Here is a 26,837-nt window from a genome sequence, read left to right on the forward strand (position 1 = left end):
CAAAATATGTTTATTTTTTGTTAAATCCTTATTTATAAGTAAGTAGTTAAATGTAATTATTTTAATCGTGTAAATTCTCCAAACTGAAATTCCTGATTTTCCTCTCTTTTGACATTTCTAACGATCCATGGAATATATTCTTTAACTCTTGTGTAAACCCCTGGTGATTCAATCATGGAGCATCCAAATCCACGACTCACAATCCCCACCACAAATGCCCTTTTTTCCTGTATACCCATGAATCTCCAAAGAGGTCCTCCCACGTCTCCAAGACAGGACTCATGTCCACCAATGAAGACATCCGTTTCAAATTTGGATTCCTTTTGTACAAAGGAGGCGGATTTTTGCCCGTCATCGCGGATGGACTCCACCAAATCGAATATTTTCTTTTTCTTTGTTTTGGAGTTAAGCTTCCCGGCACAGAGTTGAGTTTTGCGGTTGAAGGAGGATAGGGAGTCATTCTCTGGTTGGCTTTTTGATGAGTTGAAGAGTTGAGAGCATTTTGATTCATCAAAGATGGTTAACTCTATTTTCTTGAGGAAGTAGGAGAGAGATGATGGGGAGATCGGGTCCAATGAACTTGTGCAAGTGTCTTGTGAGCACCAACCCCAGCTCTCATCACCTATAGGTCGCATTTTCTATTAAAAAATCATCAAATCAGACAAATGAAGTGATTACCTGTGACCACTGCTGCATTGCAGTCCTTATCTATATAAAATTAAACAATAGAATTTGAAAGCTTTAAGCAGGAAACCCCGAATTGCACTTACTCAGCCGACAAGTCCCACACCATCCACCGTCTCCCACCGCAAAGCTATAACAATGCGTCAAGGTTTCATTTTTAAAGAGAATATGTGCGACTTCATTTCGACTTGCAGAAGAGCCCTTCAAAACCCGTTTCCCATAGACCTCACATACCTCATTACTTGGAGGAGAAGTTTTCAAACATTGAGAGAAGCTTTCTCCTTTGTAGATAAAGGGAAATTTACAAGGAGTAAAGCGTGAAGGGCCAAATTCATCTGTGATACACTCCTTTTTGTCAGAGCCCCATCCTGCGACAAATCCTCGAGATGATGTGTCAGGGAATCCAGCACCAAAAGGGAGACAAATGGCATTGATTTTGGGGGAGATGAGAAGTGGATTCTGGAGTTCTAGAAGAGCAATGTCGTTCTCAAAGCTTTGTTGGAACTGTAAGAGTGGAAATATAAAATATTAATGCAGAAAAGGAAGGGTTTTTATGTATGGGGAATTTATATATTTGAATAAATTACATTTACTTTTTCCTTCCCGGAATCGTAGTATACATTCGTTTTTATACTCTTTATATTATTTTATTTGCGATGCAGTAAGATTGAAATTTATCATTTTTTGATTACTTTTAGAAGTTTTTATTTTTCTTTTATACCATGTACGAATGTATTCAATTTAAATTATGAATCAACAAAAGAAAAACTTGTTTGGGATGTACTCAATAGTCAACTCCACATTTAATTTTTTCAAGCCCCTATACATAATATCTTCCTACAATTTGAATACAGGAATTTGTGTCGTTGCAGGAATACCGGGAGGAAACTTGTAACTTATACACTTCTATTACATTGATTTTGTCTTTAATTGTATTGTAGCCATGTATCTCAAGCATCTGCTACTTTTTGAATTTTTTAATCGAACAAGCAATGTCATCACAGCAAGATCCAAGGCTTAGAGCATCAGCTTTTCTTCGTGCGGGTCACACTGCAACAGAGGTGGCTAGGCTGACGGAAATTGCTCGTAAGACCATCTACAATGTTAAGAAGAGGACACACAAAGGGACCGTAGAGGTGACGGAAGAATCTGGAAAAAGCCCATCATTAATGCAAATACCCTCAAGGACACCATAAAGAAGGTCCCAACCATGTCTTTGAGTCCCCATGCCAAGAATCTCAACGTCAGTCTCAAGTCAAAAATTTCAAAAAGGTTTGGTGGAAAGTCCCCGGTGATGTGGAAAGGCTCATACTCTCCGTCACATTGAACATAACCCATCCTCAATGTTACCAGGAACTCCTCAACAACATGAAAAGTGCGAGCCTCTTCTGAGACGAGAATACTTTTGACGTTGATCCCGCCAAAAATCGTCGTAATGACCACGATGTTAGTTTCTGGGAAATCAATAAGGACCTCCAAAGGGTGACGACCATTAAACACTCATCGAAAGGAGGTCATGTAGCATCCGTCATCCGAACGTTGAAGCCCTAAAGACCTCTGTCGATGAGGAGTGGGCTGCCTTGGATCTGAACTTCATTTTCAATACTTTCAACTCTTTTCATAGAGGCTTATCGCCATTTGTGAGGCCAATGGCGGACAGATAGAATAAATCAATTTGATTTTACTATGTATCAGAAAAAGATTAATAAAGATTTTTGATAAATGTATACTTAAAGAATTGCAGGCTATTTTCTTTCCAAGTATACAAGTTTCCACCCGGTAAAAACAACTTGATTGCCCTGCAACTTTTGCTCGTATGTGGATTTACATTAGTATACAACATTAATAACCCTTTTTTTCTATAAGGAGGGACAAAATTGACTGCTTTAGAGGGGAAATAACGGTCTTCAAACTATTAGTGCTGCCAGTATGTAAAAATTTAGAACCAAAAAAATATTTATTACTATGTAACATATATTTGTATTTATGGCGTAATTTCGCTCCCTTTTTTGTCATAAAGATATATTCGTGTTCTTATTGGTTGTAAGTTGACGAATGATATGACAGGAACAGCAAATAAGAAAAAATAAATCCAGGCCGTCATTTGATATTGTTATTATTTACATGCACCGGGAGAGTAAGTTTTTATGTACGTTTCTAAATACGTTGTTACTTCTATTATATATCACAACCTTTCTTGGAAAAGAAAGAGGAGAAAAGGTTCAAAATCCTTTCGTAGCAGTGAAGCAACTCGGATAAAAAAGTTAAGAAAAAAAGACCATATCTCAGTTTGTATTAATTAGCCAATTCTTCCAGGCTATGAGATTATACTTGAATAATATTTGGGATTGTTCACAGGTTTACCAGAGCAGAATTATAGTTTCTTTTTCCACCATATATACTTTAAAATAAAATTTCCCAAAAAATGCAGTACCTTTTATCCTTGTACTTGAGTCATTTAAATACAATCAAATCCGAATAAGCAATTTAGTATACGACTCATTTTTTATTTCATAAATTACTTCGAATAAAAGCAACATGATGCCAAAAAAATACAATCAACCTCAATTTTTAGACGTAAATGTGACGTAGAAAATGCTTCAACTTCACAAAGTAAAAAATACTATAATTTTTTTTTAATTTCAACTTCCCTTTGCTTTTATCATCTTATTTGTCTTTTATATTATAATGAGGGAAGAAGATTAGTTCAAATAATGGGCTTGAAAATCTCATTGAGGAAATTGAAAAAAATAATAATCAATCACTGAGAAAAGTAACCGACTATGTATATAAAATAAGTATGTTTTGAAATTAATAGCAAATTGTCTTACCTCATAATGAGCGTTACCCTTCGTTAGTGAAATGTAATATTATAGACCCCGAGGTTTATAAAAATACTTACTATTCGTTAGAATCTACATTTAATTGTCAATACTTTTGCGTATACATCAGAAAGATTCATTCAGATTAAATGGACTTTTTTTATTCATACTCAAAATGTACTATTTAGGATTTATTCATATATTTAGGTATTTTTAATCGAGATTTAGTAAATGTATTATAATGTTTCAACGTGTTCATCCTATAATTAAATACGTTTTATTTTGGGGGTTTCTTTTTATAACTAACTGCGTCATAAAAAGGACGTTCACCACCAGATGATTAAATAATCATAAAATGGTTTTTATCTTCACTTCAGATAAGAGCAACATTATTGTTCGAACTGATCATACTCCGATTAGATTCTATTGTTTCCCTTTTAAGCATAAGAATGAGTACATTTGTAAATTAAAAAACTTTAATAAAGTGGATTTGTAGGTACTAAAAAGGCATTGACTCTAATATGCAAATGTATATTGTATACGCATCTAAAAGCCAGAAGAAGAAGATTACTCCCTTAATAGAAAGAATATGCAAATCCTTACACCTTCTAAAATTCTTTTTGAAAAATGTGTTAAGGCATTTGATGATAAGTATATAATAAAAATTATACATATGAATAACATACGAGTTATATAAAGCCCCTTTTTTTTTTTGATAATGAAGTCATTATCACTCTGAAACAGTTCCCTCTTTCTTTCCTTCTATGTTCAACGGAAAAAAGCTTACTTTCTTCATAATTAATTTATTTAAAGGAGCTCTGAGATGATGTCTGTATACATTTCCCAGTACACTCACAACGTCTTCCTCCTTATTATTTTTGTTGTTTTTGTACAGAACCACACTCACTTAGTTCTAAGTAAGTGAATGAGGAAAAAGTAAGGGGAAATGATGATAGATGGCTCTGGTGTATAGTGTATGTACTATCTCATAAGTTATATGATATGGTATGTATATATGATTGCATGTCTTAGAGTTCTATCCTCTTTCTTCTTCTTCTTCTCACATAATATTATAATTAATTAGCTAAAGAGGTGTGTGTTGTACAATGTACCCATAAATCACCCACAAATACATAGTAATTTATGGGGAACTGTTGAAGATATATACGTTCATAAAATTTTAATTTATGCAAATAGAGGGGATTTGAATTAAGAGAGTATTCTTCCATGTTTACTAGTATTTGTTGTCAGCGTGAAAGCTCCTTAGCCCGGGTTGAGGCCGTTATGATTTTTAGTGGAGAGAATTAATTTGGTACTTTAAAAAAGTTTGGCCTGGACCAGTCTCAAAGAAAAGTTCGGTAGCAAAGAAAAAATAGGTTTCATTTACATTCGGTCAACACCAATTCTATGGATGTATTGTTGATGACGTCATGAGTTTTTTTAAATCGCTTTGTGACAATTCTTCTAGAGTTCTTATCATTCAACATGGATATTTCAAAGCTAGTGTTGGGTCAGTGAAAAAGGCAAAAAGACTGGAGTCCTATCTATCCATCAAGAACTTATAAAATTTGCCAGTCTTAGGACTGTCACTTATTGGTCTTTAATTCATAACTTCTTTTAAAAAGACAAGTTAAAAGTAGGAAGCTTAATTTATTTTTTTATAGATTCAAACTATCATTCCTTCTATTTTTTTTTTTTATATTCTTCAGTCCTAGCTTTGAGTTAAGAAAAGAAAAAGATAGCTAGGACTAAAAGACGGATATATTGCTCCTCAGGACCGTTGAATGTTTAAAAAAATAGAACAAATAAATAATAAGACCAATAAAAGAGGGAAACTGATTAGGAAATCAGTCCTAGGACCAATCCAATACTAAACAGAGCACAACATTAGGAAAATTAAGGCCACCATTTTATTTGGAGTTTCATTAAGAAAATCATCCCTTGAATGTCCAAAAATACATTTTGCTTTACTAAGTGCCAAGGCTCTCATCACTTCAAAGCTGGCTAATGGTGTAACAATTTGCTGGCAAAATCTGAGGGCAATAAATATATCTGTCTCTGCAAGATATGCCGTTTTCCCCCTAAAGACCATGTCCTTGATTTGATTACGTATCGTAATTCAAATACCCCACGTTGAAGAGGATCGTACGGGAGTATGACTTTTTTAAAGAGAGATTAAAGTCATAGGCTGAAGAGTTTCACTTCTCTGTAAGACTATTTTAACCTCGTTTTGTTTTAATTAGTCAATGATTTTTGATGTTTTTATTGTTCTAAGGTCTTGGTTAGGTTGTCTCATTTTCAACCAAAATGTTTTTGTAACGCAAATCTTCCAAAAAATTTATATCGATTAAAATCTATATGTACATATTTGTATATTATCAACAATATGTATAAAGACCTTTAAAAAAAAAATTTGAACATTTAATTTGAATGTGCTGCATACATCAGAATAGAGAGAGAAAAATTGTTCCACAGATTGAACCCAAAAAAAAAAGACGTTAAATGAATTCCAAAAATTTGATTCACGATTTGAAAAAAATTAAATTTCGATTTACGGTCTGAGATCACGGTTTGGAACAAAGTATCCGTCAAAATCTGTATACAAAAATCACTTAAAAACGAAATGGTAAATATTCATTCTGAGATGGATTCTCAGCAATAATTTTTACCTACTTACATAACTCTTATATGAATTTACGAAGAAAAATATACACTTATAATTAAATTACCCTTAATTATGTTGTCATTTTATATAAAAATCATTATATATATGGGAAGTTAGCACAAAAACAATTTTGAAAAAAAGAAATACTTAATTTAGTGTTTTTTTAGTTCATCGTGATTAATGTTATGTCTGTCTCTATTTAAGACTGCCGTCCAGTTGAGTCTCAATCTGGTCCAATTCAAAACTTCATGTATGTCCAAAAAACTTATAAAGTTCGGTCTTTGATGACGTGAGTTAACTTTTTTTCTCCTCAGTTGTAGTTGTGTCAGTTCAAAGGACTGGCAGTCATAAAGGGCTGTCCAACTGACGGATAAGACTAGTCCCAAGTCTAGAGTGGACTGTACCGAATAAATAAGAGCTGACACAACACTAATTGTTTTGGTGCATTTTTGTTGGATTAAGTGCAATTTGCAAAGCATACAATGGGTTAATTAGAATACTTTTTTATAGAAATCTACGATAATTTGTCAAATAATACAAATGTACATAATCTAAAGTACCTTTTGAGAATAATTATTCCAATTTGCTTTTGTTTTGACATACCTATTTAACAGGGTAAACGAATTGTTTGGGAAGGGGGTGGTGCGTAAAATAAATATGAACATAATTAAAGAATAAAGTATTGTAATTTTTTGCTTAAGAAAACTGGTTCTTTATTTTTCCATTTTAGTCAAAAATAATTTTATGATTGAAAGTCGATCTTTCACTCTATGTCTCACAAAAGTTTGGTTGAGTTTAAATGAAATAAAATTAAGTTTGTATTTTATGACTTTTTTGTTTTTTTTTGTTTTTGCTTCAAAAAAAAAAGATTACAAATCTACACCTTTGTATCACCTGCTAATTTTATATGGCCCTCTATCCAGATGGTACTTTAAATCATCATCTACCAAAGGGCAAACTTTTTTTTAATTCTAACCAATCTTCTCTTTCCCTGAATAGAAACTGAGGGCAGCTATACCAATTAGACTAAAACTTTGAAATAGGAGTGTATGACGTCACTCTATAGTTTATTTATAACCATATATTCCAACCGAGAAATATAGAAAAAATCCTTCTCTAATATAATTATTCCTTACTAAAAGCTTTCTTAAAAAAACTTTTGCTTTAAAAAGATTGCAAATATATTTGATAGTTATATCAGTATTATTTTAATCTAAATTTGAATACAAATTCGGTATTATTATCTCTTATAAATGATTTTATTAACACGTGTTTTCAACAATTTGTTGAAAAACGTGATAATAAAAAGTCCCATTTATAATTGTGATTTAACAGTAGAACACGAATATGACCATTAAAACCTTCTATAAAATATGTAAAGCCCAAATATTTTTTTAGGGTATAATTACGATCCAAAGCTATGTTTCCATGTGGAAGGACCATATAAATGAAAACCAAATATAACAAGAATTGATAAAAACATTGCAGCATTTGAAAGAAGTATTATATAACTATAACATTTCCCTGATTACAGTTTATAATAATAATAAAAATCGAGTAAAATGAAGAATCCCTTTCCCATGTTAATTTTTTTTGCATTATTATTTTTTTCAACTGCTTTATATCAAAGCAAAAAATTAAAGAACGAACTCTACATTAAAAGTAAATAAAATTAATCTTTCAAAAAAAGGCCAATTTTCATTGATTTTTTCAGATTAGTTTCTCATTTTTTTATTGAATGTTCAATAAATAGACAATACAAACTTACATTATAAAAGTTTCGGAATTAAATATAATGAAGTAGACTATATAACTTAATAAGTAATGAATACTAAATCATTAGATTAAACATGAGGCATATTTAATTTGGTGTTCATCCCTTTGCTTATAAGCTATTAACTACTTATTTATAATTAGTCAAATAATCGACCTATAAAGAGTTTTTTAAGACCTCTACTCCTAATCAAAGGCCATTTTATCAGCTTTATAGATTGATCAAAAAAATATTCTACAGGTTATGTAAATAGGGTTTAGCCAATACTTATTTAATCGATCTATCCCAGTCTTCGAATCATGGCGTAAATCTGATTTAAAAAACGCAGATTATACAAACAGACTTTGTGAAACAATTGAATATTTTAATTGCCATTTTTTCTGCATTGTTATGTACATGATATCTGCAATATTGGATACAATAAAAAGTTGAATGTATTTTAAAATAAATATTGATTATAGTATTGACTGATCAATTGAAAAACAGACTTAACTTTGGGAGTAGGACAACAATTTATTGTTGACCGCTCTAACTGTGTCCTAAGTTAAGTAAAATCCAATCCCGTCATTTCAGGAGTTTTTTTCCTTCTAATATTTCATGATGGATGTAAAATTTGATACTATAAAAGTGACAAATGTATGCATTCCTACATTTCGACATCCCGTTCAGTCCTAAATCTTAAAAACACGTCCAGATTGGACTTAAAAGTCGTCAAGTAAAACGCTTTTTACTAAACGATGTTATCAAGGACATCATCAAGTTACGCCATTATAAATTAATCTCGACCATCACACGGCCTGCATTTTGAAATAAACAAGGATGTGATCTATTTCCCTTGCATCTACTTTCATTAGTTTTTCAATGTTGACTCTTTGCGTCATAAAATGTTCATATTAATTTATATCAATCAATGGCCTTCGTTTCAAATTCGTGCAAATTAGTGAATTAGTTATTAGTGAAAATAATGTATCATAAAGGGATTTTTAAAATTTAGAACGTTTTTAAGGATCAATAAGCGGACCAGATTAACTACTAATACAACCATAATAAAGGCTTAAAGTAATGTCAGATTTAAATAGAAGGATTTTGAAACCTTTAAAAGTATCTACAGAACCAATGAAACAGTATAAAAATTTATATAATTATTATTATGTGAAGATATTGTTAGAAAGCTCGCTCAATATTTCCTGTCAAACAATTATTTGTTGATAACACACACCAATCAATAAGTTCTCCGTCTGACACATATAACATTGATTAATTACATCTGACAGTTATCTTAGAGGTTACAATCGTTTCAGTGAACCCAGTTTTGTAAACGACTTTCACTGGCTACTTTCAACTCAGCTGATGATTTTCTTTTCTTTAATCAGACGTGTTGTAATGGATCCATGTTTCATCCATTGTCATATAACGACGCCAGAATTTCTATTTATTTATTTTAAACAGCTCCAAATAGCGCTCCGAATCATTGATGCGTTGTTATTTCTGGTTTGGTATGATCCAGCACGGCACTCACTTCAAAATCAACTTTCACATGCTCCAGTAACATTATCAATTGTACCTTCTGATTAATTCAATGTATTTGTTATGTCATGTAACTACATTTTTGAGTTTTTACAACTATTTTGAGGACATTTATTATGTTTTTCAAAACAACTGCCGATTTTGAGTAGACAAGAGATTTAAGAATCATCGGTGCTTGTACGATGGTGCGTTTAAATTCAACATACTAGTCCAGAATAGGTGATTTTCTGGATGAAAAGTTTACATAATGCTTATAAGCCACGCTTAGGCTTGAACAGTATGATTTCCCATCAAAAAACTGCTTTTAATCAACCAATTAAAATTAAAAGACAATTCGTCACTAAAATGATTGTTACCATTAAACCAACTGCATTGAAATTTTGAGACGCTTTGAAGAATGGTACTAACCGGAAATTACTTGAGTCTGTCAACAATACTACTAGCATAGATGTGTCAGACCGGGTACTTATCAGGAGGTCTCCAGGACTTTATTTTGGGTCTAAGTTTGACGAAGTCAACTTTTTTTAGGAATGAAAACTTAAAAAAACATAAATATATATTTGTTTCCACATTTCAAATATATTTTCTGCAAAGCTATAATTTTTAGTTGACAATGACAAAAATTCCTTGATTTATGGGGATGAAGCTCAAGCCCCTCCAATCCGCCCCTTCTTGATGCTCCTGTTTATTGAAACATGGGGATATGTGTTCTATTAATACAAAAGCAATCTAAAATCATTTTTCTCGAAATTAAATGGTGATTACATATTTTCTCTATTTGACAAATTTTTCCATTTCCATTAATAAATTCTACTTATTAATCCTTTGGAGGCGCTGCAAATTGCACCACTTAAAGTGTCAAAAACTCATCGTCACGATATAATGAATAGAAATTGATATAATTATGTCACAAAGGGGTTATTTTGGAACCAAATTACGTCTTTAATATCAAATAAAGTAACTCAACTATAGCCAACAACCTTGGGTATCAAAACTTGTCCCAGAAATTTGATTACAAGGCATATAATTGAAACACGGCCCTTTATATATATTTGATGTAATAGCCTTTTCAAGATTGTTTTTATACAAACTTACTACAAATGTATTTATATACGATCAACAATCTAAAGGTTTAAACCTTTAAAATGTATTTTTTACAGTATGAATGACAAAATGGGGGTGAGGGGATTTAAACATTAAAAAAAAACTAAAATTAAAATACTATGATTTTATATCTATGTGCAGTAATAAGTTTTAAAAAGGTTTTTATTGATAGATATTTATTAATGTAGATTTCACAGAGATTTAAATATATAGATGCTTAGCATAGCATTTTTGTTAGGTTAGGGGAGAATAGAAGCAGTATAACACTTTTTTCTAAATGGCTCAAGACTGGTTTGAGCTAGACTCGACAAAATTTAATACAACATAGCTAATAAGATGGTTAACATTTGTAGATAGCAGATTAATGTTATACAGAGATTTAAAATATTTTAAACTCAATTAAGTATACGTGCTGAGTGATAGCAGAATCACTTAATACTTTTCAGGACCTTACCCTGCCTAATTATTAAATAATTTCGGTATTCAAATGAAACGTAAAAATATATTTAAGGCATTCCATTAGGAAACGGATTTCAATCAAATTTAGTATAACAAACTCAAAAACGAAATTTGGTATCTGTAACTTAATCCAAATTGAGTTTAAAGTTTTGAAAGATTTCATGAACTTTTGATTTATGATATCTCCTAAATCAAAGGATTGATGGGCTAGTATAATACATTGTTGAAAAGCTATAAAAAATTTCAACGAAACTTATGTTGTTGTTTTTTTTGTATTTTGTTATTTAAAAAAAAGTAAACAAGCTCCTTAGTTTTATCTAAACATAAAACATTTCTAGATCTTTTTTTTTTTTTTTTTTTGTAAAGTGAAAAATTCAGGAAGCATATAAATAGAAAAATAAGTAAATACTGTTTAATCAAACACATCCCATTAAAGTATAATATAATAAATGTACAAAAAAAGTATATAAAAGAAAATAAATTGTTCGAATTTGACGAGTATAAGCCAATCATACTCGGAATAATTGAGCCAAAAAGAATAAGTGTCTCGTGAACAATCTTTTTTTTTTGCAGAGAAAAACGTACTAAAGTACTATTTCGACGTGTTACAGAGGTGGGAACATCGCTGGGACAAGTGTTTAGAGTTTCTTGTTGAAAAATATAATAAAGTAAAATAAAAAAACGTCTTCTATCTTTGCTAGGTAGGAAACGTCTTCTATCTTTGCTAGGTAGGAAACTTTTCTTATATCTGTACAATGTACATTGCACCTACAGTGGACTGATTTTTACTCTATTCTTTCTTCTCCTTTTTTCAAAATTTTGCGAATAAATAATGTAATATAATAATTTCCACTATTATAGTCATAATCATGCATACGAAAGCGGATTAAATATTTGCGTGTGCTCGTAACAGAGGGAGAGTAACCCTGAGGATTTGTTACGGAGTTATAACCCTAAATACTTGTTCAACTTAAAGAAGTGATTTCTTTTTTATCTACTTCTCCCCTTTATCAAAGCCGATTGTTGTTGATCTAATGAACGTCATGACAGCAAAGCTGATTGCCTCCAAAAGATTCTTCAAATTGTCAGGGTCACCATTTTGATTTTTGGTCCCTTTTTATTAACATGACCTAAATACACCCGATTTGTATGACTGGCTTTATGTATTTGTTCTAAATCGAAGGAAATTATTATTTGCTATATGAGATCTGGACTAACGTAGACGAGACAATATATATGTAACAATAGATACTCGATTTCGTCTATTTTCAAACAAAAACTCTCTAATCAAATCCCTCTAACGACTTTTCTGAAACAAATGTATGTCCTTGAGGTTGGATATTTTTCAGATAACATTTCTATATAACTTTGCTTTTATAAAAAAAAATATTATCCATTGTTCGATTATTATATTTAATAAATAGGTATAATATATATTATGACTTTTTTATATTCTATTATACTAAAGATACATAAATATGAACAAATGTTGGAAGGAGCTAATATTTTTTTAGGTATTTATTCATCTAGCATAAAGAGATAGTATATGTACATCGCATCCCGTCCCCTAATTTCTTTAATATATGCACATATCTTTCAGTTAATAAATAAATACTTAATACAAAGTTATGGATGAAATTCTCTCTCATATATGTACATCATAGATACATAAGAATATTTAGCAATCAGGACATAAAAACAGCTGTTTTATGATGATAGAAATTTGATACTTTTCATTTCTCGCAAATTATGTCCAGTGGACGTACGCATAGTGTTGTACATTGTACATAGTGAGTATAAAAAATTGTAGGGGAGACACTTGCAACATTTTTTTTGGTGTATCAACATAAAAACAATCTTGAAGAAAAATCCCAATATTTCATAGACATATTGGAAACAATATAGGCTTATTAATCAAATTACGTGGATGATATATGATACTCAAGATTTTTAGCTATAGTTTAATACCTTTATTTGATTACAAAGCCATATATTAGACCTAATATGGTCTTTCAAATAAAATTAGGTCAATTTCTTCTTCTTTTATTATGAGCATCAATTTTTGCTCCTTTAACTGCAATTTTTGAGACGCTTAAAGGGTAAATGTAAATAATTTGTTGTCATAAATTGATGATAATTCGTCGGAGAATAAAAATGTAATTCAACTCTAATTTTGAGAAAAATTGTGTTAACGAGACACATTTGTTTCCTATTCTTGTATCTATTTAGCCCTATATACAAGTCTAGACTTTTTTTTTTACAAATTACATTTGAATACCGCTTGACAAAGAATTTAATCAATTTAAAAAAGCTAAACTAAAGAATATTGTTCAAACATTTAATTAGGTTCTTTCAAGTTGTTTATTGCATAGTAACGGTTTTTAAAATATAATAAGATTTACATAATACAGGATAGTGAATAAGACTTTATTTTTGGGAGGTGTAGAGAGTTACAAGCATAAAGTTGGGCACACTTATGGTGAGTTGTTATCGTTAGAATATGATCTACCATGTGTGTAACCTCCTGTATGATGGATACAGCTTTAAGGATCATTCTCGAAGCTGTAAGCCAGTCAAGATCATCCCTGAAGCTGCTAAGCACTCTTTTTGAAGCCAACTCTGCTGCATTTATGGTCAAATTCACACAAAAAAGATGTGCCTGGACTGATCTACCGTGATAAAGGTGGTCAAGGCTGGTTGGAAGGAGTTGAAAAAGTTTGAAGAAAGGCCATTCTTGCCTCAAAATTATCAACAAATTTGTATGATCCATTCTAAGAGTCTTCTTAATTACTTTTTAACTTACTTTTGGCCACCCCAGAGCTGCATCTTAATCGGTTGGAAATACTTGAAGGCTTTCATTGCCACGAATGGCGGCTAAGTTCACAAATCATGTTTTTGGATAAATATAGAATAAACCTCCCGTTAATGTCAACTATGTCAGAGTTCATTTGACTTTATTCCAGTACAGCGTGCAAGATGGGGACAGACATATTCACTACATGAATTATCGGTGAGTGAAAAGGGTTATAGAACAAATAGGTTTGCTCTCACATCCCTGTTCATCGTTCTCCCTTGACTAAAGAACATTTATACTGGGATGCAGAAATATATAATAGAATCAAAAATACGAGGAAAATAGCAAGACTTATTACATAGAACCCTTTTGTAATGAGTTCAACAGTATCTCAAATTTCTACTAAAACAGTGATTTCTTTAATTTTGATAAAATTTGATTGAATTGTATTCAAATAATCAATTATGGAAAGGATATAAGTTATTAAAAAACAACAAGAAATGAAATTAAGTACTGAATTATTGTTTCTTCACTTTCCAAAATAAATTTATATGTAAGATCTTTAAGGAAAATTGTAAAAGTTCTTGGTTTTTCGACAATGTTCTGCCATATATTTGATATTTGTGATGTACATTTTGTGGGCCAAGCTTTTTTATGTTATAGAAGAAGACCATGTTGCAAGTGTTTCTGCCCCCCCTCTTAGCAATTAGGTCTTACTTACCCTTGGATGAATGAGAACATCATGTATAGGGAGAAACACACTCTCATTTTGTATTTGATTCGCCCCTACGTAGACTCGAATGACTTCTTGAAATTTATAGAGAGGTCGAAACACGATTTCTGAACCACCCTTTTTGCGGAAGCGAGCACAGGGAAGGTCTCCATCGCTACAAAAGCAGTGTGCTGCGGATATGATGAATTTTTTGCTAATGATGACACCTGCAACAAAAAGGATAGGTTGAGAGAGAGGAATTGTGCCCTTGAGAGACCACACTACCACCACATCGCTTGGAAATATCCATTTCAAACTTTGTAAAGGCAATGAGCGCCATCCAGGGGAGGCTATGGTCTATTTTCCCATCATTGTGTTGAAGTAGTCCACTTGAGTCGCTGTGAATATTTTCGTACTTTCCACAGTCTGGGAAGGATAACTGTCCTTTGATTCCGGGACTAGGAGGAAATAATATTTCACTTTTTATTTTATTTTTTAATGAAGGGAATTTGAAATGGGTTTTTCTGGAAAACTTTTATTTCATTCAATTTGAAATATACAAACCATAGTAAAATGCTCCAAAAGGCATAGAGTGCTAACATGATCATCTTGAGTCTTAGGGAGATTACATTCTTTTAAAAGGAGTTCAATACATTAATTTGAAAGCAAGACACCACCCACCGCTTACGCCTTTTTTATTACCATTGTGTAATTATGACGTCTCATATACGTACATTACTTACTTAGTAACATTATTTAAACTCTGATGATTATAATCTATTATTAAATATATTAACATACTTTTTTTTCTATTTACAGGACTTGTCAAAATGGCTACCCATTGCGTTCAAGGCAAGAAAGTGGCCATCAAAATCATTAACAAGGACAAATTGACAGAGTCTGTACTCCAAAAAGTCGAACGGGAAATTGCCATTATGAAACTCATTGAGCATCCGCATGTTTTGGGACTTTACGACGTCTATGAAAATAGAAAATATTTGTAAGAGCCTCACAAATTATTACTATTTACCAAAAATTTATTAAATAAATCATATAAATGTTTGAAAAACTTGGAATTGGGAATCCCCGGATATTCTTCTGTGCATTTTATTTATCTGAACAAAAAAATAACGATCAAAGGTTCTTTATGGACATGTTTTGATTTGAAAAACTGTCAAATATCTAGAGAGAAAAAATGATTTCTTCATATTGATCTTTAAAATCTATCAAATTCTATCAAACATGAAATTCTAGACACATGGAGTAATTATGCATGCAGCCTAGCTTGTTTTTCTTTATGCCCCTAGTGAAGAAATGGAGTAAAAAATGGGATTGACTCTTCTATTTTTTTCAACAAATCCCTCATTTTTTATCCACTTAATGATTATTTGATGATTTTTGTTAACCATACGTTAGTAAACTGTGAACGAGTATAATAATTTCGTATTTTTGCTTTATTTCAATGTTTTATAAAAAGTATTAGAATCATATAATTTATGCCAAGTGTGCCCCTTTTTCTTCAAAAACTTGTTGGCAACGAAAATCCAACTTCATATTATCCTTCTCGTAGAAGCCTTTGTCCCTATCGGCAATGTAATAGTACAGAAAAAGATATTTTTTTGTCTAGTATTCAAAACGTTGGCTGCTTCTATCTGATCGCCAGCTTGTAGTGGTTGAGTTGTTCACAGTAGAGAGAAGAACTTAGCAGAGAACAATCGCTCCAACCACTATTTTGAAACACAAACCATAAGAGTATTGACCCCATAAACATTGCAAATTCTCTTGGTAGCTTTTGACGCTTTTTTCACTTTCCGGTAGTAAACATATTGCGCAATATTGTGAAAAAACGTTTTTAGTATACAATCATACCTTCACAAACGATTTATCCTATGATCCAATGTGACTAATAATGAACTAGATATACTTAGTTAAAAAAACGTACGGAAAATATAAAATTACTTTTTCCTCAACCCTTCAACATTTTACCCTATATAGTTTGACTCGTGTTATGTGTATTTTAGACCCAAACACGTCACAAATAAAAAACTTTATTATTTAAATATATAAAGTATATTTAAAACTCATGAGTTGTCTAAAATATTTAACATTGGGCCTTACTATTCCTTGTTATTATTGTTTCATACTTAAAATATACTGCAGGAATAATAACAAAGACAAATATAATCTTTTCATGTATGGGTTTTTGTTAATAAACATAATTATATTCCTTTGTTGTTATGTTACCCTTAGTAAGAAAGAACAGGGCATGGTTGATTAGAAAGCGAGTAGCTCCTTGATTTGGGTATTTGTAGCCCTTCAACAAAAAATAAAAGTACAATGATTTCCCCCCCAAAATTGAGTGTGAATTGCAAATGTATTCTCTGATTAATTAACGTCAGTTATTGGAAACAAATTATTATGATTATCCCTTTGGCTGTGTCGTCACAAAATACATTAAAGGTTGAAAAAATTAATTGCTCTAATAAAAGAAGGGTAAATTGACAAATTTTATATGAAAGACGATGTCGTGATCTTCTTAAATCCAACAAAGGTTCTAAACTTTATTTCAAAATTTTGTGTATCTAAACTCATCACAAATTTGCTTGCAAATCATATAATTGACGAAAATATTTCTATGATATGTTGGCCTCCATATAACACATGGGCTACAAAGTCCCACGTGTAAAACATAGAGAGCGCTATTTTCATTAATTCACCTCATTTTTAGTTATTAGCAACGTTCAAAAGACTGCAGTTAAAGTTTCATGATAATCTTATTTAAGTTTGGGAGTTATTCTCCTAAGTGTGAAACTACTTTTATATATATATATATATAACAATGAATTAAGAAGAATTTTTTTAATTTTAAACTACTACTTGATAGGAAAAAATACCCTTCAACCTAAGCAATCACGGATTTTACAGCCCATGTATATTATATATATAAATTAAATAATCTTGATTTTCTATGATGATGATCAATCTTAATGATTGTTCCAGAGTTTTTTTATGTTGACGTGCCACATTGTTGATACTCCCTCAGTATGATAGTAAAACGGCATGGAAAGTATAGAGCTTTCAAAATCCATCATTTTGATTCAATCTCCATCACAAGATCTTCCCTATATAAATATTCCAAATGATCTCGTTGAATCTTGCAATGGAATTGGCTGTATCAATAGCAATACCAATGTATACACTCAGGTGTGTACCCTGCTGCATCAATGGCTAGTGAAATCAAATCCGAAACTACGGAAAGTGCTTTAAAAGGCAGCTCCTTATTTTGGTAACTGATTACGCCTTGTTGATCCCAAAGACCATTCATACATTACTTCAAGAAAGGGAAAGATTTAACTATACATTAGACAAAACTAATGTTCTCTACATTTTTATGAATTCGGCTTCTCCAACATGTAGAAAGCTCACAAAAATGTCCATTCTCCAAATGATTAATTTTTTATGAGTATGAGTGTAGCTAAATATATCTTTTTACTTGTAACCCCTGCAAGCCCAAACATGGGCCAAAGTAGCAATTTTTAAAAATTCTACTTCACACTTATTGTTAATCATTTTTTGGATTCTGACCATCAAGTAAGATTTGCGACATTTTGACATCACCTTGAATTGAGATAATTTTCAATATTATTTCATAAATTATACTTAAAAAAGTAAAAACTTTTTTAATCAACAATAAGAATAAGAAATCTTTGCTTTCCATAAAACAAGAACCAACATTTTAAAAATTATCAGGGGATAAATTTTGGGGTTATTATTTTTTATTTTTAAACTGGGCCTTGATCGATTGAGTGCGATTATTCATAAATGAATTTATACAACTAAGTCATTGTTTAGAAAAATCAACAATTCATAATAATTATTATTTACTCATTCAAAAGTACTAATCTTACTCACGCCTTCTCCTCGCACTCCAAAAATATCCATCACTACGGATGATTCAATGAATGATTTATGAAGGGTCTTTGTGTCGAATTATAGTCTGATATTTTATATAAGGGTACAAATTAGACGAATATAATGTTTTGCAATATTTGCTAATGCATTAGTGTCAAAAATCCCTTGTATTCTCATCGTATATAACACATGCTGTGTTTTTGCTAAAATAGCATGTACTTTTCAATTGCTCCTTCCATTAAAAAAGGTTAAAAATAATTTTTATTGAGTTTACATCCGATGTTATTATCCAACAAAAATTTTAATTTCATATATTCATCATTTAATATCAAACTATTTCAGAAAAAATGAACTGAGGCTTCTAATATTCCTTATAAAAGGCACTCCATTCAATTGTCAATATAAAATATAGATCCCACTATATCTAGTGTATGGTTTCCTATGAATGAATAATTTATTTTCGGACGTAAACAAAAAATTCTTAAAAGTATTTGTATATCTACAAATGTCCCCTTTTACTCAAATACGTTTCAGATAGTCCTTAAAAAGGTACAAAACTGTCGTTTAAGAGCATTTTTTAAATAATGACACCGGCACCATTGAAACCATCGTTCTAAAGGGAACAATTGGGCACTGTACCTTATTCTCCCAACGGAAAGAACAATGATGGTGCCAGTCAATTTGGTTAATAAGAATCGGGGGCATTGCAGCGTAAGTAGGTTTATTCCAATTATGATATTATAATCATTCGATAAATATTTGATAAATTAGAAAATTACTTGGAATGATCATTTGAAATTGGAAAATAAATTATTTTTTTGATTATGTCGGCTTCAAAGCGTATAATAACTACACTACAAACGGTATATTGGACAAATATTTGAAATACTTCAAAAATTTACATATACAACATTCATACAATAAATTATGTAGATATTTTTATAAAATCCACCAAAAAAAAAAAAAAACATTCAAGAGGCACTCGAAACAAGCATTTACAAAAATCAAACGTAAGCAGGATTTCGTAAAACTAAATATATAAACATTATTGCTGGGATTTGCATTTTACACCTATGTACAAAGCTGGGGATAAAAAAATTTCTTAATACATATTACCGTTGTATTTGTATATTTGATGTAGTAATTTTCTATTTGTTAGAGTTTGAGTCATTTAGTATTGATAAAACTATGCTCTAAATACAAGCAAGCATATTCAATAGATGTTCTACGCACAATAAATCTATATACGAGTTGTATTAATCTCCCCAGCTATTGATCTTTGTACATAGGTGTAAAACGCAATTCCCAGCAATAATGTGTATATATATTGTTTTACAATGGGGGGGGAGTTGTAAGGGGTTCGTAGTTGTTTCTTCAAGTATAGGCTCTGGGTTTCATTCTTTTTTGGGACCCGGCGGTAACCGAAAACACCCCCAACATTTGGGGTAGAATTGTGGGGGGAGGGGGCTCTTAGTTGTTTTTTCAAGGATTGGCGGTAAGTGCATCCCGTTTTGGGACCACGCAGTAGCCTAAAACACTCCCAACCTTCGGAGTATAACGGGGAGGTGTGTAAGGGCTCTAAGTAGTTTTTTTAAGTACATGCGGTAGGTTGCACCCCGTTTTGGGATACGGCAGTACCTTAAAACACCCCAAACGTTGGGAATATAATTGGAGGGTTTTGAGGGGCTCTTTGTTGTTACTTAAGCATTTGCAGTACTCAAAAACACCCCCAACAATCAGAGTACAAAATGAAAATTCATAAAGTCCCGTTTCCTCATAAATGTATAGGAAATGGTTTTATACAAAATTGTTGTTATACATAATCTTCTTAAATACAAAGTACCGTACACCAAATACAACATTCTGTGTATATATGATGCGTCAACTTAAGAATAATCAATAAAAGGGGGAAAATCCCAATTTTTTTTTTACTTAAAATGATATACAGCCCAATATTTCATGGACAAATTTCAGTCAATGATAGGCTTTCTATTCAAATTTGTGGGATGTGATAAGATACCCAATAATTTTAACTATAGTAAATAACCTTCTGTCGACTTAATTGATAGTATGCTAAATAGGTGATGTTCACTTACTATCTATCTGATATAAGTAAATTAATGAGTGTTCGTTTGCAGAAAAGTTTTTTTTTTTATTAATGATATTTATTATTGAGCATTATATAAACTTAACACGCCATTATGTAGTTTAAATCTTTACTGTTGTAGTACTTTGAATAAATTAAATGATATCGTTGCTCCTCAATCTATCAGTGTTTCCACAATGAGTAATCCATTATGTCGAATTATAAATAATTGATAACAGGGAAGTGATTTTTACTTATTCCATTAGAATTGTTGGCGTGTTTGTTTATTATTTAATTTATTTAGAGTACTACAACGTTAATAAGAACACTTATTAATTTATCTATATTTGATATATGGTTCCATTCCATGTGAAATCAGCCATTTTTTTTTTTTTTCAAAATGAACACCAAGGTCCTTAGATTTTCTTCATTTTTAGATATGTTTTACTTTCTACTTTAAAAACTTCCCTGCTAAAATTTGAAGTGATTACGATGAGGCATTCCCAAGTAATTTATGTTTTCGTGAAGGTCATATTTCCAAATATTGACTGATTCACATTATGATACAAAAACCAATTTAGGTAATATTTGGAGAAGTAATCGTAGAAAAAGACTAAAAATTTCCATGGTGATCATTTTTTGATGTAGAACTAAAAAAAAAACACACATTAGAACACCCATAAATTTTACATTAGGTTAAAATCTACTCAAAATGTTCACTCCAAGAGATAAAATCAAATTAATTTTTACAAGATTTATGAAAATTAAAATTGTTTAAAATTATATATTGAAGTCATATTTTTTTTTTTTTTTTTTTTGCATAAATGTTTTCGGCCAATTGTCCTAGAATCAATGCCTTTATTTGGTTTAAGTTACCTATATAGCCATTCAAATAAAACCAATTGTGACGATCAATTTAGGTTATGTTAAGTGCAAATCATGGATCCTCCAAGGGGTTAATAAAAAAATTATCTTTTAAATTGGTCAGATGAAATTGTATCAATTAAGTATAAGTAAACATTATAGTATTATAATGACTTTCTTTGAGTAAAAAAAGTTCATATGCATACCGAATATGGACTTTTCTCGGAGCGTCCGACATACATTCAATTCAAGATGATATTTTTACCCAAACACGTTGTAGACTGATCTACGTAGCTTCATTATAATAATAAATGGTTGAAAGAAATGGACAATAATTTGTAGAAGAATACAAATATAGTCTGCAATCAAATTAGAGAAAAATCATTCTATCTTTCTATTTTGTTGAAGGGACACATCCATATATATATTTGTAGCTATAATTAAGTATTATCTAATAAGACTTTTGACATTTTTTTCATTTGTATTAATGATACTTAGTTATAAGTGGTAAACAATTAAATATTAGATTATTCATGTCAAGTGTTTCCTCCACAAGAGGAAAAAGTACGTTAACTTCTCCATTAGCTCTTCAAATAAGAGAAAAAGAAAATACAAATTTTACAAAATATAACTTGAAATCTAAATTAAACGAAATAAAAGCTTTTGAGAAGGTCACATAGTATATTTAAAATAAGACAAATCTGAACGTGTGGATTGACACATTCTTATAATAATTTTTTAAGATGATTGTATGCAAAAGAAAAGATACAAAGATTATTCAAAATGACCACTCTTGACTTTGGTCAAACGCCGTTTTATTACAGCTGTACTGGGTGCACAATCATTATTTTATGGGGTTTTGTCGCAATATGACTTAATTTGTGAGTATGAAGTGTTCCTTGCTGGTTCTGGAAATTTCATAAATGATGAAAGCTAGCACCGACCTGCTTGGTAGTAAAAACTCAAAATATACCTTTTGAGATATTTTCCCAATGTTTTAGAAGTACTATTCATTTCCTTTCAGCTTCTATATCCCTCCTTCCGTCTATTTAATCAACAAAACATAAATTGAAGCAACAACTCATTGTTAAAATATAGACTGATGCGTCAGCTTTTATACTAGCGGCAATATTTGTCATTAAAAATAGGGAGCTATTAAAAAGAAAAAGTTATGTATCCCATTAATACTATCATCATAAGAAGTGATTTTTAATCCACTTGCTATTAACTTTTTATGAGGATATCTACATAAAGATCTACTTTTTGTAAAGTAGAAAAACTCTTTTTTTCTATCAAATTCCCCATGTTTTTATTTTTTTATGAGGTATTTTATATTATTATGTGTATACGTATGTAACTTATTTATTTATCATTTCTTTGTCCACTGGAAGATTTTTTTTAATTATCAGATTAAGAATATTCTTTAAAAAAATCTATTTACAGAGTCGTATTTCTTCATTAATGAGACTCTAAAAAGGGAAGAAGAAGAGTTATCCGTTCTTAATTAAGAAGTATCACATTTTTTTTCTAAATGACAATTCGTTAAAGAAAAGTGATAATTGATGGAATCTGAATGAAGCAATACATCAAGAAACAAAGAATATGTTTTAAAAAAAGCAATCTACTAAGGAATCCCTGAATTAAGATAGATAAAAATGATTAATTAATTAAAGTAATAGTGTCGGTTAAAAAATAAAACTACTCAAACAGTTCTACAACGAGGTTATCTTGTTTAGTTTTTTTGGGTTTTTTTTTTTTTTTTGTTAACTATGTAAAAAATTGTGAAAAATTATTGTCTCATTAATTTTTGACCTTTTCAATCGATTTTCTCACATTTTTAAGCTTTCATAAGAGAGTTACAATATGTTAACCCGTTTGAAATCAGTCTCCAACATAATATCAGGAAGCAATGTCCTCCAACAGTAAAAAATAAAGATTTTTTTTAGTACTCCTGATGGATTTAAGCCTCCATTAGTAAACTTGGATATTAAACACACCAATATTCATAAAAATGTTTTTTATTCATTAAAATCTACTTTTCTGATTATATAAAGTTCTTTATTTATCCAGATAATGCCTTTGTTTAGTATATTCATCTATTTTAATAGAGGGTTAGTGAATTTATAAGGTGTTCTCCTTAAAGGTAATTTATTTGTTTATCCTTTTGATTTCTTGGATTTTTTAAGGTGTACATAAATTTTTAAATATAATACACGAAATCTTATCAAAACAAATGTAAATTAATTTCATTCCTAAAATTAAAGATAAAATAATGAATATTTCGTAGATATTTTTATCAAAAATACAAAATGAATGTTATAACTAGGTATAAGAATATGTTGTTGAAACTCCAAATTTATGTTTTTGTACTATTTTAACATAATGATTATAATTAGTATTTACGAGTCCCAAATGGATGGAATAGTTATAAAATGACGTACTTATTATAATTGTACAACTGTTTATCATGTACGTATATACGCTATGTGTTTCGGGTTGTTTTTTACTCATTTTACTTACCGCGTTACAAAAAGTATCTTTACTAATGAAGGGTTAAGATCAACAAAGACACCTAATTGGACTTCCCAAATATTAAGATCCGGTCATGGAACCACTAGGAGTTTTTAGAAACTCTATTCTGTTTTGATGGGGATGAAGTTCCCACTCACATGGAAAAATTGTCAGAGTGAGGGATCCTTTTCCTGAAGGCAACTCCCTCCCCCTGGAATTTGCCATTTAGATTACATATGTTAACGAAGAAGGTCAATGCTGTTCCAAAGATTAACAAGGATCAGCTTTTACAGCTTTAGGGGCTTTTTGGGATGATATTCAACAAAAACAAACCCCAGTTTAATGTAGTCATACGACCGTTCCTATCTGTCCTTGGGAACGTTCCTTAAGACTGTCAGATCCTACAATTTTCACTACTATAACTGATTTAAAAAATAAGAAATGAAGTTGAGTGACGTCATCACGTACCGCACTTTACAAATTTTTATAACTGATGAAACGTGTAGAAAAAAGTGCTTTCTTTATTCTGACTGATGTATGCATGTCAAAAAATATCATATTCGTTATATTTTTCAATCCCCCCATGTTTGCTTTTATACATACAATAATAGTCTTTTAGTTATTATACAGTAAAAATAATGAATTTTCCCTTTGAAAATATCATATCCCTTCATCCCTGGAGATGTGGTAATTTTTAATCTGTCCATATATTGATGATAGAAGGAAATAATCATTTCAATGCAATTTTGTCTAAAGAAATAAATTGAAATTAAATTTGTCATAACCCTAAAAAGAGGGGAATACATAATCATTGTATTAATAAAAAAAGTTGATCATGGCCTCCTCAACAAAAGTTTATTGAAAAGAAAAGAATCATTATTTATAAATAACACAATAATAGCAATATGTGGTGGAAATGTCCATTAATAAAAGAGAAAGTTCATAGGGGGACGGGGGGGGGGACATATATATATTTTTTTCTCTTGTTTGTTAGTACATAAGTAAATGACCAAGACTGTATTGATTTATTAGTGGGGTACATTTATGAAACTCCTGTAAAAGAAATATAATTAGCATTAAGTAAATAAGCACTTAACATCAGAATGTAGGTTTAGAATTAGGGAACCAATAATTTCGATATATTATGTGTAGAAAGTTGCTTACAGAAAGATTAAGGATTGCCAGAGGAAGTAAAATAATTGTGCAAAGAAATTTTTGAGGTCTTTTGTTCTTATTATTCAACTGATCTTAACCCCCTTGACCTTGAAATGTATTGTATGGTCGAAGGGATGCTTGGTACTTTTGCCTTAAACTATTTAGTCCCAGGACATCTTGCCTTAAAGCCATTTTCCTTCACGGATATTTCGTTTTAAAATATAATTAAATAATGGTATAGTCATCCCCCAAAGTTTTAAGCAACAATATTATCGTAATCTCTGAAACAGATAAAGAATAGCAATTCGAACGGAAGCAATACTAATCACTGCTCCATTATTAATTATCATCAGACATGATGGATTATTCTTGTTAGTTAAGACTCATTGATTAACAAACATGCATAATATGAGGAAAGAACACCATTTCATAAGTATTCCAACAGAAAACAATGTAACATCCTAATACATATTACATATTTTGATTAAAATATTCACAAGGAACATCAATTTCAACCAAAAATAAACAATAACAACGTATAAACCTCATTTATCTATATTTTAAGGTGAAGTATGTTTGAAGCAAAAAAGCTTTAAGGAGAAATGTCCTAATTCTGTAAAATATTTTGAAGAAAAAGTAATGGGCACTGGTCGAGGGGAGATAACAATGCATATTAATACATATAAATAGAATTACTCGGCTGTGGGTCCTTAATTCTACTCTGAGTCCAACAAGAACGAACGCTTATAACTGTCAAACAAATTATTAGTGTTTCTCCCTAAGGTAATATTATCTATAAATCTACCTACTCAGGCCACTCAATAGGTGATACAAGATTTCTACTTATACTGTCACTAAGTGTCTCTTATATATATTGTTCCATAAGTATCTTAGACTTTGTAATGACCTCAATGGAGTGAACTTAGAAAGCTACAATTTTTACAGAATCATTAAATATTTTGAACTCTCATTTTGTAGCACTGCAATTTTCGATGTAATCTTTGGTTCCGAACCTTTAAGCTTTTAAGTCAACATTAACATAGCAATGCTTTATTTATTTAGATTCCAACCAATATTGATTTTTGTTTCATTAACTTAATTGATTGGCTTAAGAAATTAATACAAAAAATAATCGACTAATCTCCTGTTTTTTGTTTTGTTTTTTAAATCTAATATTAAACAAAAATTTAAACATGGTCATTTGCGCTACTCTATAATATTTCTTTTGAGTAGAAGTGTAACTTTGAAGCCATATGTAAAAACCAAAAAATGATATGGTAACCCTGACAGTTTGAAGAGTGTTTGAAAGGAGAGTAGCTTAGCTGTTATGAAGTTTCATTAGATTAGCTTCTGAGAAACATTGAGAGAAAGGAAATGACCACGAACAGTACAGACTACAAATAACATCAAAAACATAAGAAATAATTATTCAGTCTGTGGAAGTCGGGAGATGCTTCCAAAATTATATTTAATTAGGAGGATCTTTTTCTGTTGAGGCTAAATAATGGAATTCTATAAATGATCAGGTGTAACCTATAAAAGGATCTGATCGGCTCTGTAGAATATTGGACTCAAAAAACCACAGTCAGTCCTGTTCTGTGGAACCATTAGTAGATCCGATATGGCACTTCTAGTCTTTATGTCCTTTGGAGTCAAAACTTACAGCTTAGAGTACGTAAACACCATCCTGGAGAAAGGAAATTCCCACTTTAAAGGAGAGACCTTTCAACAAAATGGTGCTCTTCTCATACGTCTCTTATGATGCAGG

General features: G+C 30.8%; 2 protein-coding genes across 4 annotated transcripts in view; one reads left to right on the forward strand and one right to left on the reverse strand.

The window, feature by feature from the left end:
* Window positions 1-26,837, forward strand: part of sff (sugar-free frosting) — a 100,251-nt gene that overhangs the window by 12,615 nt on the left and 60,799 nt on the right. For all 3 annotated transcript variants that reach the window (XM_040714792.2, XM_040714793.2, XM_071889079.1), the window contains exon 2: window positions 15,361-15,541. In XM_040714792.2, coding sequence (XP_040570726.1) covers window positions 15,361-15,541 — 181 coding nt within the window. The remainder of the gene's footprint in view (window positions 1-15,360; window positions 15,542-26,837) is intronic.
* Window positions 2-15,207, reverse strand: LOC121119948 (uncharacterized). Its single transcript, XM_040714794.2, has 6 exons — window positions 15,106-15,207; window positions 14,827-14,999; window positions 14,551-14,768; window positions 771-1,188; window positions 679-708; window positions 2-622 (listed from the first exon to the last, which is right to left on the reverse strand). The coding sequence occupies exons 1-6, from the start codon at window positions 15,147-15,149 to the stop codon at window positions 57-59; spliced, it is 1,449 nt and encodes a 482-aa protein (XP_040570728.1). The 5' UTR covers window positions 15,150-15,207; the 3' UTR covers window positions 2-56.

This window comes from Lepeophtheirus salmonis, chromosome 6 (assembly GCF_016086655.4).
Source record: "Lepeophtheirus salmonis chromosome 6, UVic_Lsal_1.4, whole genome shotgun sequence".
Taxonomy (NCBI): Eukaryota; Metazoa; Arthropoda; class Copepoda; order Siphonostomatoida; family Caligidae; genus Lepeophtheirus; species Lepeophtheirus salmonis.

What these genes read in the sequence shown, in the direction of transcription:
- LOC121119948 (XM_040714794.2), bottom strand. Translation starts at nt 15,149, where the DNA reads ATGATCATGTTAGCACTCTATGCCTTTTGGAGCATTTTACTATG. An exon ending in TATTTCCAAGCGATGTGGTG is followed by an intron (nt 14,769 to 14,826) that starts GTAGTGTGGTCT and finishes TTTTTGTTGCAG; the next exon opens with GTGTCATCATTAGCAAAAAA. An exon ending in ATGTTCTCATTCATCCAAGG is followed by an intron (nt 1,189 to 14,550) that starts GTAAGTAAGACC and finishes CCACTCTTACAG; the next exon opens with TTCCAACAAAGCTTTGAGAA.